General features: G+C 37.7%; 1 protein-coding gene across 1 annotated transcript in view; it reads left to right on the top strand.

Moving 5' to 3' along the window:
• LOC145270423 (methionine synthase-like) overlaps nucleotides 1–17,697 on the top strand; it is a 164,358-nt gene that overhangs the window by 135,952 nt on the left and 10,709 nt on the right. The window contains exons 28-31 of the mRNA XM_080126066.1: nucleotides 766–921; nucleotides 3,434–3,615; nucleotides 4,105–4,241; nucleotides 4,895–4,961. Coding sequence (XP_079982192.1) covers nucleotides 766–921; nucleotides 3,434–3,615; nucleotides 4,105–4,241; nucleotides 4,895–4,961 — 542 coding nt within the window. The remainder of the gene's footprint in view (nucleotides 1–765; nucleotides 922–3,433; nucleotides 3,616–4,104; nucleotides 4,242–4,894; nucleotides 4,962–17,697) is intronic.

Below are 17,697 nucleotides of genomic sequence, written 5' to 3'. Positions count from 1 at the left end.
CCTTTAGTTGGTAGTGGAATGAGGCCATAAGTAGATGGTTACATCTAATGCTATTAAGACTAAGCTTCTTTTCTTTAATAACTGCAAAAACCCTCATCAATCACTGCATGCCATGACAAAATGCATCCTTCAAACTTCTTGGCCTAACATTCATAGGCAACATGAATTGGAACAAATGCATTTAGAATATTGCCAAGGCTGTGGCAAAGAAGGTAGCCTCCATCTACCTTGCTAGAGAATTACTCACACCGGAGAGGATCTTATATCTCTACAAAGCCACATTTCACCTATGGATGGAGTATTGTTGCCACATCTTGTTGGTGCATTTACTATTAGTCTATTATTCTTAGACAGGATCAAAAAAAAATGTTTAAAATTTAATAATTTCTGCACTATCAGCTAAGTTCCAACCATTGTTTCATTGCTGCAATGTTGCATCCCTGTGTCTGTTTTGCACACACTTTAATGGAATGTGCTCTGATGAACTCATAGCCCTTGTGTGCTCTTGACGTAACTAACCTAACAAGCAGCAAAATCCCTCCTCTTGACTGTTGAGGTCCCTTGATGCCAAAAGCCTTCTACTCTAATAGTTTTTCCTTCAAACAGCTAGATTTTGGAATTTTCTCCCTATTCCTGCTTCCTTAACTGTAACTGACATGCCGAAATCGTTGAGTTTTATACGCAAAGATTATTATGATAAATCTTCGTTTGCATGGTTTCATTTTTCATGTATCTCACATTTGTTATAAACTGTTTTTCATTTAGCCGCTCCCCATTTCTGTGGCGTCAAGAAATTTGTGGATTTCGATCTGGCAAAACTAGTCCCTTTCATCGATTGGAAGCCGTTCTTTGATGTTTGGCAATTGAAAGGGAAATACCCTAACAGAAATTACCCTAAAATATTTCAAGATAAAACTGTAGGTAAGTTGTTAAACTCTCTTTAAATGTATGCGCTTTTATTTCTTCAAGTTTTCCTGACCGTTCATCATGAAATTTGTTTTTGTGTTATTATCATTTATTCCACTTCAAGATTTTAGAATCTATATAAATATTTTTGGAATCTATATAAATATTTTTGGAATCTATAAATTTTTTTTTGAATCTGTCAACATATATAAGTATATAACAAAAATAAAATCGTCATCATCATCATTGTTGTCATCATCATTGTCATTATAATTGTCATGATCATCATCATTATAAACATCGTCATCATATTCGGCTTAACGTCTGTTTTACATGCTGGTATGTGTCAGGCAGCTTTAAGAAATTGACTTCTAAAGTAACCTATCTCTGACTAAGTCTTTATTTATCCCTCTTTTCCTCAGATCCCTTTTTATCACTTTCTCACAAGTTTTTCTTGGCCTTTCCATATGATCTAACCTGCTACCTCAACTGTTCTACATCTAGTGACTCAAGAATTATTGTTCATTTCTTTAATGTAGCCATATTACAAAGTTTACTTTTCTCTTGTCTCCTTTTACTGTCCAGGTTTAATCTTTCTCTGATCTCATTAGATATGTAACGAAAACACTGACACGTATGTAAATGACCAAGCTGTGGTGTAAGGTGTTGTCACAGTGCAGGGAGAGGAAGGAAAGAAAAGGAGAGAGAAAATGGTGGCAACAGCGATTTGGAATAGACAGACTTTTAACCACATGGTGGCATCACAGGACTTTTAAGCATGTGTCAGGGCAACAAGAACTTTTAAACAAAATGTGGGACTTGTTAGTGCTCAGAATGTTTAACAAAATTGTCGAACAATCATGTGCCATGTAGCTGATTTTAGCTGCGGACTGGGAAACTGTTAATTGACCCCGAGAGGAAAAACAAAAATGTTACCAGATTGTTGGCTTGGAGAATTATGTGTCAATGGTTTGGTGATGAAACGACTGTTAATAAATGCCTTTTCTTTCAATTAAAAAAAACAAACTTGTGTTGAATTTGTTTCTTTTGTTTCTTTGCAAGCCCTTTGTACACAACATCAGGTCCATGTTAAAATGTGATGATCATGTTACACATTTTTTATATCTGTAACATGATCATTTCATGGGCTTTTCATATATAATACGTCCATTGTATCATTTTCATATCATCTCTATCCATACAACACCAGGTTTCACTTCCACACATCATCAAACCATGTACACGTGCCTCATAGACTGTTTCCGCTTCTGTTTGTTTGTAATAGTAAAATGAGCAAAGTGTAGTATCTGTTCTGATGTTACACTTTACCTTTTCTGTCCTCAATCTGTGGAGAAGAGGTCCTTCATGACTGAGACAATTTTTATTCCTATCCAGAGTGCCCTTTTTGGAAAGCTGGATTTTTCCCACATTAAAAAAAAATGACCTTGTGTCTAATTCTACGAGGCAAGTAAATAGGAATATTAAACTTTTCAAACCCATGAAACTCAAAAAAGTAATAATAATTACACTGAACAACAAAATATGTAAGTATGTGTGTGTGTGTGTGTGTGTGTGTGTGTGTGTGTGTGTAGATGCGTGCATGCATATTTATATTAATAGGTAATTAACCATTACTATAATTGTCTCCCTTTAACCATTAACAAGTTTTCAACCGTTGACAAATTTAGATATCACCCGTTTTAATAAAATCACAGAAAATGAATAACAAAATGTAAACAAATGAGAATTTGTTACAAATACAAGAAAAATAAATAAGATAAAATATAAAAAAATAAAATAAATAATATTGAATATTAATTCATGGGGATAGCATGCTCTCGTTTAGTCAGCCATGAATTCTAAGTCATTCACAATTGTATTTTTGAGTGTTGCTCACACTAAAGACCTTTAGCCCCAGAAGAGTGTAACCTTTACAACTGAATTTCACCAAATAATCTTCACTTTTATACATCATCACACCATCTACACACGTCTTATAGACTCTTCACTTGGTTGATACTGATAACGTTCTATTGATTAGTAATAGTAAAACGAACTCACTGTACGTCATACTTTGACAAAACATGATCTCAGCGAAAACAAGTGTTGAGGAAATTACTATTTAATGTGCAAATCAGCAGCAACTACATTGAACTGTAGCATCATCAGCATCTTCAATAGCAGCATCAACACAACATCTATGACGAGCATCATCATCACTGTCATCAAGAGAAACAAAGCTAAGAACTAAGAAAACAACAAAAACTATTATTACTGTTAATAGGTAAACACATGCTTTTAACTCAACAGCTTCCAAGTCTTTTTTTTTTCTCTCAATAAAATATTGTTATTTTTACAACTGCTGTTCATCATATTTTATTTGTTATTTGATGATACATTCTTTTTCAATTCTTTTGCTTGTTAGAAAGAGTTATGGCACTTTGGACAATTTACCATCATCATATGTGCCTCCATTATGTTATCAGCTAAAGATTACACTTGTTACTCTTATTCTTTTCTTTTGAAGGCAAAGAAGCTGAAAAATTATTTAAAGCTGCCCAGAAAATGCTGTATAAGATTATTACAGAAAAACTGTTGCAGGCAAATGGAGTGGTTTCTTTATATCGGGCCAATTCTGTTGGAGATGATATTGAGTTGTATGGTGATGATGGAGAGCCCATTTCAACATTTTATGGATTACGTCAACAGGTATGAGACATTTTGACGATAAGAGTTGCGATCTATGGTTTAATCATAAGCTTATTTACAAGAACATTCATGATGAAGTTGGCATTAGTTAACAATAACAGCAGGATTGGGTGCTGATATTTTATGTGAAAAACCAAAAAACATTTAAATGTTAGAAACGTCAAGCGCCGTTAAAATTCAGAAACAAAGAATCTCTAATGTCTGTCATATTATGTTTAAATCCCATTAAGTTACTTCAATTAAATTACGTATTTAGATTAGGTATTTAAATTAAAAATCATTCAGTGACTTCTTAGCCACCCTGTATAAAGGTATTTTAGTTATTACATAAGCATAAAACTTTTAAATTTTCTAAAAAAAAAAATATCAGTTATTCATTTTTATTGGAATCAGAGTAAGATTCCACCTTTTTATGTCTCTATAAGCAAATGTTTTTTAGTCATTTATGAAAAAAAAACAAGTATTAATTTAAGTGTTGTTTTATTGTAGGCAAAGAAAATTGGAAATTTCCAGGAACCTTATTATTGCCTGTCGGATTTTATTGCTCCAAAGGAAAGCAGTTTGGAAGATCACATTGGACTTTTTGCTGTCACAGCAGGATTGGGTGCTGATATTTTATGTGAAAAGTATGTATACACACAGAAAACATAGATATCTTATATAGAAAGCAGAGTCAACCAAATTAGTCATATTTAAATAGCTTCAGTCATATATAAACATTTAATAGCTTTAGTCATACGTAAACATTTAATAACTTTAGTCATATTAATAAACATTTAATAGGTTGGGTCATATGTAAATGTGTAATAGCTTTAGTCATATGTGTATAATAGCTTAGTCATTTCTTGTATATAGTCAATTCTATATTACCAGTTATTTATGGCAAATATCGACCATATTAAAAAAATTGTATTTCCAATCGATTTTATTAATTTAATCCTTTCAATATTTTCATTTTCTTTAGTGAAACATTTCAGAGGAGATATTTCTCTCACAGTCAGAAACCCTCATATTGTCATTTATTGACAGATTCCCGAGTTCAACAAATATTCCTGAGTTCAACAAGATACACCTGAAATCAGTCATAATAATATAAATTATCAATCTGCTGATTAGTTGGTGATTGTTTCTAACTCATCTGATGTATTAGCTATGACATTTGCTTCTGGCAATCAAGAAACGACATAAAATTTATTTAAAACGAAGCAATAATCAATTCACAAGTAAAGAGCATCATAATAGTCACACATTTTTTTGATATTTTATGTTTTCTTTCTAGGTTTGAAAAAGAATGTGATGACTACAGTGTAATTATGGTGAAGTCATTGGCCGACAGATTGGCAGAGGTAAAGTAATGATTGTTTCATTATAAATTTGTTGGAAAATTAATAACTGCAACTTATTTTCACATGCAGTTCATTTTTGTAACATCTGTATAATATTGATCTATTGTGATATTGATCTATTATATGTTGCAATATTTTTGATATCTAATGGGGATAATTAGGAGATTCTATTTATAAACGCTGCTGATAGGAACTGATGAATCAAATTAATTCATGTTCTGCTATCAACCAATCAGAAACCAGAATTGCTCCATAAAAGTTAAATCTGTTTGCATGCCAACACATAATTTTTTGTGTCAACACGAGAAGGATTTTTTGCTCTTTGCTTGCAAAATTATAAAGTCCAGAACCTGTAGAGAACAGCTGCCCACTGAGAATTCTTCATCTCCAGAACTTGTATAGAAAAATTACTCATCGGAAACTCTTCTGAAATTAAACATAGCTTAACATTCAAGAGGTTATGGACCTAGCGGAAGACTTTGATGGATCAGAATCAAAATTCGAATTGTGGCAAGTAAAATTTTTAGGATATTTAAAAATCCAAAAGTTACACAAGGTAATTCAGGCACAACATGAAAACAGTAACGACGCTGAGTTTATTGAAAAGAATGCAACTGTCTTTGTGGAATTAATATAGTGCTTGGATGACAGAAATCTATCTCTGGTAATGCGAGAAGCCTTGGACGATGGCTGCAAAGCATTAAACATATTAAGAGAGCATTATTTATTGGAAAGAAAACCCAAAATTATCTCTTTATATACTGAACTGACGTCTCTGAAGCATACCAAAGCCGAAACAATTACAGATTATATTATAAGGGCTGAAACAACCGCAAATTTATTAAAAATGTCTGGCAAAGTTATTAGCAACAGTTTGTTAATCTCCATGATCTTTAAAGGGTTGCTGAATGATTTTAAGCTGTTTATCACCGTGATAACTCAGAAAGAAAAACCCATGACTTTTAGTCAGTTCAAAATAGCACTTAGAAGTTACGAACAAACTGAGAAAATGATCACAGGAAAAAAAAAAAAATCTACAAATATCATGAAATTTAAAAATGCCCACTTAAAAACACTAAAATTAAATTATACCTTTACCTTACATAAAAACCGCAACTTTTCTAAAAACAATTTTTCTCCCAATAAAAAGGACGAACATTATTTGCTACAATTATGGGCGACACAATCACAAGCGTTTCCAATGTATATACAAAAATTTCAAAGGCGATTCCATTAAAAATGCAGAGCTCCATTAGCAAACATACATTTTTATTTTCATGTACATTTGACACTTCAAAAACAGTAACAACTTGTCGATTGTGGTGCAACAACACATGTAATTACGAAGGAATCTGATTTTATTAATTTTGATCCCAACTTTAACCCTCAGAGTAGAGCTAACTAATGGCAGTTGAATAAACAATATTGTTTTGAAGTGATGCTAAAATCTTACTAAGGAACAATAAAGGTGAACTTTGGAAAACGCTCTTCTCAGAAATTTAAACAAAATATATTTTCTGTACAAGCGGCACGTGTAATTATGAAAGAATTTGATTTTATTAATTTTGATCCGAACTTTAACCCTTAGAGTCACTTTGTAGAGCTGGCTGACGGCAGTTGCGTAAACGATATCGTTTTGGAAAGAGGCGATGCTAAAATCTCACTAAGAAACAATAAAAGTGAACTTTGTTTCTGGAAAATCCTCTTCTAATCCCAAAATTCAAACAAAATGTATTTTCTGTTCAAGCCGCCATTAAACAAGGTGCAAATATAAACTTTAGCCCCCATAAAACAAAACTGGTGTACCCGAATGGAACTGTAAAGAAAATGGAAGATTATATTCTTTACATAGCGTAGTCCCATCAAAAACCAACTGACAGACATGGCATAAAATTCTTGGGCACTGCAATATTCCAGATATCAAAAAGTTGCCGAATGTGGTTGACAAAATAAAAATAAAAACTTAAAAAAACTTGACAAACTGCGACGTTTGTACACAAGGTAAAATGGCAAAGTACCAAAACAAGATGCCAGACAAGAAAGCCACGAAAATCCGATCACTGGTGCATTGTGACTTGAATGGTCCCGTGGAACCGATAGGCAGAGAAAACTTCAGGTATGCATTAAATTTTGTACATGATTATTCCGGTTTAATAATGGTTTATTTCTTAAAGAACAATTCGGATACTTTGCTAGCAACTAAAAAATATTGAGTTAACATGGCCACTTATGGTGCAATAAAGTGTATTCACTCTGACAATGGTACAGAATTCACTTATAAAGACTTTAAACTTTTATTAATTTATCATCAAACGTGAAAAACCAGTCCCTAATTCATCTCACTCAAACAGAACTGCAGAAAGATCATTGCAAAATCTTTTTTTTTTTTTTTACAGGGTGGTCACCACTTATCAAGGCCCATAAGCCACTCAGGGATAAGGGTTATTGCAGTACGTTAGTGTTGAGATTTGATAAAGTGTCTTATTTAAGGGGGCGGTTCATCAGGAATTTGTTTATGTTGGACTTGATGACATCCAAGTTGTAGTAAGGTGGGAAACAGGCAAACTGAAGAGAGTTCCACAGGCGTGCACTTCTAAGAAGGAAGCTTTGTTCATGAAATCTACGTTTTGGTTTTGGAAAATTTTTTGACGGTGGTTTCAGCTAGACTGGTGTTTTTCGTGAAAGATTGGCGAGGGGGGAACCAGGAATTGGATCTCAGATGAGCACTTGCCATGGAAGTAACGATAAAACAAAGATAGGCTCACAACGTCCCTCCTGTGGGAGAGACGTTGTAGGGAAGATAAAAGGGCATCCCCCACTAAGCCACAAAGTCTATTTTGTACTCTGTCAAGGTAGGATAGGCTGTTTTTTGCAGCTCCTGCCCAGATGTGGCAACAGTACTCCATCCTTGGACGTACTTGGCTTTTATATAGTAGAGAATTGCATCAGCAGTGAGATATCTTCTGGAGTGGTAGAAGGATCCCACCATCTTTCCAGCGACCTTGGCAACAGACTTGATGTACGTGTTCCATTTCAGATCAGGAGTAAAAGTCAATCCCAGAAGCTAGTCAAAACATGGGGCTTCTCCTAGTCGAGAGCCATCCATTTCAATTGATGCCAGATGGGGATCAGAGCGTTGATGATGTAAAGATAGAAGCTTGGTTTTAGATACATTAAAAGTAACCAGCCACCTCTTCCCCCTCTGTACCACGCGCTCGAGATCAGAGGAGAGAGAATCAGAGAGAACTTGATCATTTACGGCCTTTGATGTGTTGCCATAGATGGTCGTGTCATCAGCATAGATGTCAACAAATGATTTAAGTATATGTTTAGGGAGATCATTGATGTAGATCAGGAAAAGAGTTGGGCCCAGGATGGACCCCTGAAGGACTCCAGCATTAATACTGAGGGCCTCTGATTTCTGCCCATCAACCACTACTCTTATGAGCCTATCAAAGAGAAATGATTTAATGATTGAGAAAACGTTTCCATTTACACTGTAACTGGAAATCTTGTGAAGTAGGTCCTTATGCCATACCTTATCAAATACTTTTGATATGTCAAGAGCAATTGCTTTGTCAAGAGATTCACTAATCCTATGTGATATAACCGTTAGCACATCTGCTGTAGATCTGGCAGAACAGAAACCATATTGCATGTCACTAAGAAGGTTATTTCTGCTGAGGTTGTTTTTTTTTTTTTGTTTTTTTTTACATGGTGGTCACCACTTATCAAGGCCCGGAAGCCACTCAGGGATAAGGGTTATTGCAAGTACAGTACGTTAGTGTGGAGATTTGATGAAGTGTTTACTTAAGGGGGTGGTTCATTAGGAATTTGTTAACGTTGGACTTGAAGACATCCTGGTTGTAGTCAGGTGGGAAGCAGGCAGACAGAACAGAGTTCCACAGGTGTGCAGTTCTAAGAAAGAAGCTTTGTTCATGGAATCCACGTTTTGAATTAGGCACAGATAAAGAGTGGGGGAAATTTTTCACAGTGGATTCACCTAGACGGGTATTTTTCGTGAAAGATTGGCGAGGGGGGACCAGAGATTGGAGTTCAGACGAGCACCTGCCATGGAAATAACGATAAAACAAGGATAGGCTCGCAACGTCTCTTCTGTAGATCAGGAAGAGAGTTGGGCCCAGGATTGAACCTTGAGGAACTCCAGCATTAATACTGCAGGCCTCTGATTTTTGTCCATCGACCACTACTCTTATGAACCAAGAACTTTGCAGCTAATTCTACCCGATCATGACGAAGGCCATCAATTGTTGACTACTTCTCTATTTAATATGGATTCCAGCAACTTACTCATGACACACAGGAGTCTTATTGGTTTATACTGAGAGGGAGATGACTTATCACCTGAATTCTTAAATACAGGGCATACTGATGAGGTTTTTCAGGGTGTTGGGAAGAACTTCTCCTTAAGGCCTTCGACAAGGTATGGCATAAGGGCCTACTACACGAGATTTCCAGCTACGGTATAACTGGAAATGTTTTCTCTATCATTAAATCATTTCTCTCAGATAGGCTCAGAAGATTCTTTTAACGGCTAATTTCAAAAAAAAATGTTTTGAACGCTACTAACTGAATTTCTTTCAATACAGTTTGCAATTTGGAGACGGAATTGTTTTTGTTGAGATAAGTGATTTCAATCATGCTTTTTATTTTAGATTTAAAATATTAACAACTCCATTTTATTTCAGTATTTAATTTGTGTATTTCTGTTTTATTAAATGCTAGCTTTTTTTTGTTTTTTTTCCTCGTACATATGTTTATTTATCTACCGAGTTGATAGCAAAAATTACGAATTATACTCATTTTTAGTTCGTGTGAGGGGAATCTATCACCATACTTTCCCTTAAACACGTCTGTTGGACTTTTATTAAGTATAATACTTAATAGTTTTTTTTTTTTTTTAATGGAGAGTAGAAAACGCATTGTGGATGCGTTATCGGCAGCTCCTGTTACTCTCGCTTCTTCTTATTTGTCCCTCAGTCCTCATTTTTTAAATGAGTGATTTTTCGGACAAAGGGAGAAGAAAAAGCTGTTTTCTAGGTTGGCAGTATTTTTGCGAACAGTTGGCTGAGATGGCGGAAATTTTCTGTTTCTATGTCTATCCTTGTAGCCATGTCACTAGTAAGGGTGCTGGAGGTAAACGTTTTGTCTGGGCTGACGTTATCCGCCTGATAGTCAGGGACCCGAACCTTGGATTAACCACTAAGGAGGCTGTCCTATCAGCAGGTGCAAAGTACTGGGGCTGCTGTATTGCCATTTGGTGAATGGATTCTGGACCATGCAGTAGCTTCTGGTGGGGCCTCTCGATGCCATACTAGTGGGTAATTGTTACGGCTTTACCTTATCATTAGCTACAAATATAAAAAAAAAAAAAAAAAAAATTTTTTGTTTCTTTTTCTCTCTTAATTTCCCCTCTCTGTCCTGCTCTAAGTAAATCTGTCGACCTAGTCCACAAATTCCAAAATTTCATCATGACAAGTTTCAAGAAAAAATACACGATTAAACCCGGTTCTCCAACTTCCAACGTAGACCCCTACTACCATGTCTCCTTCTCCAACATCAGGGGTCTTCGTTCTAACCTTCCAGAGGTTGAAACCCAATTACAGGAGACTAAACCAGACCTTTTATTTTTAAGTGAAACTGGCATTGGACAGGCTATTTCCCTAGATGAGTTTGCAATTTCAGGATACTCTAACTTAACTTCTAAATCTGACCCCCAAGATCGCCATGGGCATGGAATATGTGCCTATATTAAAGATAGCTTTCCATGTGGGAGGGACATCTCCAGGGAAGATCCTAACTTACCCTATATGTGCTTCCGGGTTGCTTTAGCTCACACTACTGCATTTATATTTACTCTCTATCGCCCCCACAACAGCGGAGTTACTATCTTTCAAAGCATATCTGAGAAAATTGACCAAGTCCTATCTGCTTATCCTTCAGCTAACATTCACGTATGTGGAGACTTCAATGTTCACAATGTCGAATGGTTGACCCACTCAAACAAGACCGATGATGAGGGGAGGTTCTGTCATGATTTCTCCATTGCCTATGACCTCACTCAGATTGTTCAGGAACCTACCCGTGTGCCCGATAATGACGGCCAGTATGCCAGCCTACTAGACCTTTTTCTCACAACTTGCCCTGAACTATGTTCAGTTTCTGTTCTGTCGCCTCTTGGATCTTCCGACCACTCTGTTGTATCAATTAAGATAAAAATGAAATGTAATAAGTCCCCAGACGTACCTCTTCATTGTACAGTATATCGATACACTAAGGCTGACTGGGATAGCTTCCGTACATTTATATCTGATCTACCTCTGCATTCCATGTTTAAAAAGGATGTGTCCTCTATAGTATTAGACCTAACTGAATGGTTAATTGTAGGTATTGACCATTTCATACCCTCTAAAAAGTTTCAGCAAAAACCTAACAGCCAGCCATGGTTCTCTCTAGAATGTGCTGCTGCCATTGCGCACAGAAATCACTTTTTCCACTGCTTCAAACGTAATAGATGTATGGAAACTAAAGCCGTTTTCAGGACTGCCAGCAACCATTGTAAGAAAGTAATAAGGAACGCAAGAGTGTTGTATGCTCAATCTGTTAAGTCCAAAGTAGCTGAGCAGCGGCTTGGTTCCCACCAGTTTTGGCAAATAGCAAACAGAATCCTGAACAGAAGCGTGTGCTCCATCCCAACTATTATCAATGGACCTGATGTAATCTCGTCAGCATCAGACAAAGCCAAACTCTTTGTCAAGAACTTTGCAGCTAATTCTACCCTTTGCGACCAAGACCGCCAACCCCCAATATTTCCTCCTGTATCAGAAAACACGCTATGTGATATACGTATATCTGTACGTGATGTTGCGAAGCTAATCAAAAACCTTGATTCGAGTAAAGCAACTGGCCCTGATGGTATTCCAATTATAGTACTCAAAAAACTTCAACCTGAATTAGCACCCATACTTACAAAACTGTTTAAACGTTGTCTTAAGGAGAATAGTTTCCCATCTCCCTGGAAAATCTCATCAGTATGCCCTGTATTTAAGAATTCAGGTGATCGCTCATCCCCCTCTCAGTACAGGCCAATAAGTCTCCTGTGCGTCATGAGTAAGTTGCTAGAATCTGTGTTAAATACAGAAGTAATCAAACATCTCAACAAAAATAACCTTCTTAGTGACACTCAATATGGTTTCTGTTCTGCTAGATCTACAGCAGATGTCCTTACAGTTATATCGCATAGGATTAGCAAATCTCTCGACGGTGGCAATCTTTCTAGGGCAATTGCTCTTGACATATCTAAAGCCTTTGATAGGGTATGGCATAAAGGTTTACTTCATAAGATCGCTAGCTATGGTATAGCTGGAAAAGTCTTCTCAATTATTAAATCATTTCTTTCTGATAGGTTCATAAGAGTAGTAGTTGAGGGGCAAAAATCAGAAGCTCACAGTATTAATGCCGGTGTCCCTCAGGGATCCATCCTGGGCCCAACTCTTTTCCTGATCTACATTAATGATCTTCCAAATCATATCCTTACATCATTTGTAGACATTTATGCTGACGACACTACCATTTATGGTAGCACATCTAAGACAGTAAATGACCAAGTTCTCTCCAATTCTCTCTCCTCTGATCTTGAGCACGTAGTACAATGGGGAAAGGAGTGGCTGGTTACTTTTAATGCATCTAAAACCAAGCTTCTCTCTTTACATCATCAACATTCTAATCCACATTTGTCATCAATTGAAATGAATGGCTCTCGTCTTCAGGAGGCCTCAAGTTTTGACAAGCTTCTGGGCTTGACCATTACTCCTGATCTTAAATGGAACACGTATATCAAATCTGTTGCCAAGGCCGCTGGAAAAATGGTGGGATCTTTCTATCGATCCAGTAGATATCTCACTGCTGATGCTATTCTCTACCTATATAAGAGCCAGGTACGTCCAAGGATGGAATACTGTTGCCACATCTGGGCAGGAGCTGCTAGAAAGGACTTGTCCTGCCTTGATAGAGTTCAAAATAGACTTCGTAGCCTCGTGGGAGATGTCCTTTTCTCCTCCTTGCAACCTCTATCTTACAGAAGAGATGTTGCGAGTTTGTCTCTGATGTATCGTTATTTTCATGGAAAGTGTTCAACTGAGCTTCAATCTATGGTCCCCCCTCGCCAAACTTTCACAAGAAACACTCGTCTAGCTGTAAACACTATCAATAATTTCCCCCACTCTTTATCTGTGCCTAAACCTAAACGTAGATTCCATGAACAAAGCTTCTTTCTTAGAACTGCACGCCTGTGGAATTGTCTTCCGTTTTCCTGCTTTCCGGTTGACTACAATATGGATGTGTTCAAGTCTAAAGTAAATAAGTTCTTGATGAGCCGTTCCATATAAGTTATTAAATTTACCAAATTTTCATTACTAATGATTACTATATTGACCAATTTCTACTGTACACTCTTTAACCCTTATCCTTGAGTGGCCTCTGGGCCTTGATAATGTGGTGATGCCTTTGTAAAAAAAAAAAAAGAAAAAGAAGAGTAGTGGTTGATGGGCAGAAATCAGAGGCCCACGGTATTAATTCTGGAGTCCCTCAGGGCTCCATCCTAGGCCCAACTCTCTTCTTGATCTACATCAATAATCTCCCAAAACATATACTAAAATCTTTCGTTGACATCTTTGCTGATGACACGACCATCTATGGCAACACATCAAAGGCCGTAAATGATGATGTTCTCTCTGATTTTCTCTCCTCTGATCTTGAGCGCGTGGTACAGTGGGGGAAGAGGTGGCTGGTTACCTTTAATGCATCTAAGACCAAGCTCCTATCTCTACATCATAAACGCTCTGATCCCCATCTGGCATTAATTGAAATGGATGGCTCTCGTCTAAGGAAGGCCCCAGGCTTTGATAAGCTCCTGGGTTTGACCTTTACACCTGATCTTAAATGGAACACATACATCAAGTCTCTGGCCAAGGTTGCTGGGAAAATGGTGGGATCCTTCTACCGCTCCAGAAGATATCTCACTGCTGATGCAATTCTCTATCTATATAAGAGCCAAGTACGTCCAAAGATGGAGTACTGCTGCCACATCTGGGCAGGGACTGCTAAAAACAGCCTATCCTGCCTTGACAGAGTACAAAATAGACCCCGTGGCTTGGTGGGGGATGCCTTTTTCTCTACCCTGCAACCTCTTTCCCACAGAAGAGACATAGCGAACCTGTCATTGTTCTATCATTATTTCCATTCTCTGGTCCCCCCTCGGCAATCTTTTTAAAAAAACACCCGACTAGCTGAAACCACTGTCAATAATTTTCCCCACTCCCTATCTGTGCCTAAATCAAAACGTAGATACCATGAACAAAGCTTCTTTCTTAGAACTGCACGCCTGTGGAACTCTGTTCCGCTTGCCTGTTTCCCTCCCGACTTCAACCTGGATGTCTTCAAGTCCAACACAAACAAATTCCTGATGAACCGCCCCCCCCTAAGTAATGACACCTTACAAATTCTTCAATACTATGGCTACACTATCCCATTGAGTACTGTACACACAATAACCCTTACCATCGAGTGGCCATTGGGCCTTGATAAGTGGTGAACTCCATGTAAAAAAAAAAAAAAAAAAGGCAACTCTTAAACAGTTTTCTAAATAATAATTGGAATGCCATCAGGGCCAGTTGCTTTACTGGAATCAAGGTATTGATATTTATATGTTGCATAGCATGTTGTCTGTTATAGGAGGAAATACAGGGAGTTGATGGCCTTCGTCGCATAGGGTAGAATTAGCTGCAAAGTTCTTGGCAAATAGTTTGGCCTTGTCTGATGCTAACAAGATGACCTCAGGTCCATTGATGATAGTTGGGATAGAACACACGTTTGCTATTTGGGAACCGAGCCGCTACTCAGCTACTTTGGATTTAACGGACTGAGCATATATCTCTCTTGCATGTTTTATTACTCTTTTACAGTAGTTACTGGCAGTCCTGAAAGCAGCTCTAGTCACAGTACATCTATTATGTTGGTTGCTATGGAGAAGGTGATTTCTGTGCGCGATGGCAGCAGCACATTCTGGAGAGAACCATGGTTGGCTGTTAGGTTTTTGTTGGAATTTTTTAGATGGTATGAATCGGTCGATGCCTACAATTTACCATTCGGTCAGGTCTGATACTATAGAGGACACATCTTTTTAAACATGGATTGCAGAGGTAGATCAGATATAAATGTACGGAAGCTATCCTAGTCAGCCATAGAGTATCGATGGAGAGGTATGTCTGAAGACTTATTGCATTTTGTTTTTATCTTAACTGATACAACCGAGTGATCGGAAGATCCCAGAGGAGACAGAACGGAGCATGAACATAGCTCAGGGGAAGTTGTGAGAAAAAGGTCTAGAAGGCCAGTGTACTGACCGGAAATATCGGACACACGGGTGGGTTTCTGAACAATCTGGCTGAGGTCATAGGCAATGGCAAAATCATGACAGAACCTCCCCTCATCATCTGTCTTATTCGAGTGGGTTAGTCACCACAAATATGGATGTTAGCCGAAGGATGAGCAGACATGATGTGGTCAATTTTCTCAGATATGCTCTTAAAGATAGTAACTCCGCTGTTGTGGGAGCGATAGGGAGCAAATATAAATGCAGTGGTGTAAGTAAGTGCAATCCGGAAGCACATATAAGGTAAATTAGGGTCTTCTCTGGAGATATCCCTACCACACGGAAAACCATCTTTAATGTAGGCACATATTCCATGCCCATGGCGATCTTGGGGGTCAGATTTAGATGTTAAATTAGAGTATCCTTTAATTATGAACTCATCTAGGGAAGTGGTCGGCCCTATGCCAGTTTCGCTTTTTGAAATGGCAAGATGTCTACTCATTGAATCAAAACTCACCCAAAACCTTTTTTTTTTTTTTTTACACAGTGATCACCACTTATCAAGGCCCGGAAGCCACTCAGGGATAAGGATTATTGCAAGTACATTACGTTAGTGTGGAGATTTGATGAAGTGTTTACTTAAGGGGGTGGTTCATTAGGAATTTGTTAACATTGGACTTGAAGACATCCAAGTTGTAGTCCGGTGGGAAGCAGGCAGACGGAACAGAGTTCCACAGGCGTGCAGTTCTAAGAAAGAAGCTTTGTTCATGGAATCCGTGTTTTGATTTAGGCACAGATATAGAGTGGGGGAAATTTTTCACAGTGGATTCACCTAGACGGGTATTTTTCGTGAATGATTGGCGAGGGGGGACCAGAGATTGGAGTTCAGATGAGCACCTGCCATGGAAGTAACGATAAAACAAGGATAGGCTTGCAACGTCTCTTCTGTAGGAGAGAGGTTGCAGAGTAGAGAAAAGGGCATCCCCCCCAAGCCACGAAATCTATTTTGTACTCTGTCAAGGCAGGATAGGCTGTTTTTAGCAGCTCCTGCCCAGATATGGCAACATTATTCCATCCTTGGACGTACTTGGCTTTTATATAGATAGAGAATTGCATCAGTAGTGAGATATCTTCTGGAGCGGTAGAAGGATCCCACCATCTTTCCAGCGACCATGGCAATAGACTTGATGTACGTGTTCCATTTCAGATCAGGAGTAAAGGTCAAATCCAGAAGCTTGTCAAAACACGGGGCCTCACCCAGACGAGAGCCATCCATCACAATTGATGCCAGCTGGGGATCAGAGCGTTGATGATGTAAGGATAGGAGTTTGGTTTTGGATGCATTAAAGGTAATCAGCCACATCTTCCCCCACTGAACCACGCGCTCGAGATCAGAGGAGAGAGAATCAGAGAGAACTTTGTCATTTACAACCTTTGATGTGTTGCCGTAGATGGTCGTGTCATCAGCATAGATGTCAATGAATGATTTAAGTATGTGTTTAGGGAGGTCATTGATGTAGATTAAGAAGAGAGTTGGGCCCAGGATTGACCCCTGAGGGACTCCAGCATTTATATTGCAGGCCTCCGATTTTTGTCCATCTACCACTACTCTTATGAGAAATGATTTAATGATTGAGAAAACGTTTCCATTTACACTGTAACTGGAAATCTTGTGAAGTAGACCCTTATGCCATACTTTGTCGAAGGCCTTTGATATGTCAAGAGCAATTGCCCTAGAAAGGAAGCCTTTCTCAAGAGATTCACTAATCCTGTGGGATATAACCGTCAGCACATCTGCGGTAGATCTTGCAGAGCGGAAACCATATTGTGTGTCACTAAGAAGGTTATTCCTGCTGAGGTGGTCTTAACGTATGCACTAATAACTGCTGCATACATTTAACAAAAGATTTTCTAGAACTCGATATGAAGCTTTTCGCAATAGAAAGCCAAATTTAAGCAAAATGCATGCATTTTGTTCAACTTGCTTTGCACTTGTAAGAAAAGCAAATTAAATATCAAAACTGGTCGTAGTATATTGCTTGGGTACAATAAAAATAACCTTCTTTGTATTTTTGCCAGAGAAAAATAGAATAAAAAGAATCTGATGCGTAAAATTCACAGACATGTTTGATTTCAGTGATGAAAATCAATCATATGAGGAAGATGAATGAATATTTCCTCAAATTCATAAAATAACTGACAACAATGAATTCGCCGTTAACGAGGACAAGAGTATTAATAATGATGTCAGCGATGATGCTGATGTTAAAGTCGAAAATTCATCACAACGTTACCTTAAAAGAAGTAACAAGATGACACAATATTTTTGTGGTTGACAATTTG

The sequence above is a fragment of the Euprymna scolopes genome, chromosome 4 (genome assembly GCF_053919585.1).
Source record: "Euprymna scolopes isolate OS-2025 chromosome 4, ASM5391958v1, whole genome shotgun sequence".
NCBI classification, from domain to species: Eukaryota; Metazoa; Mollusca; class Cephalopoda; order Sepiida; family Sepiolidae; genus Euprymna; species Euprymna scolopes.
Note: the sequence above shows the minus strand (reverse complement) of the source record. Positions and strands in the feature narration are given on the sequence as shown.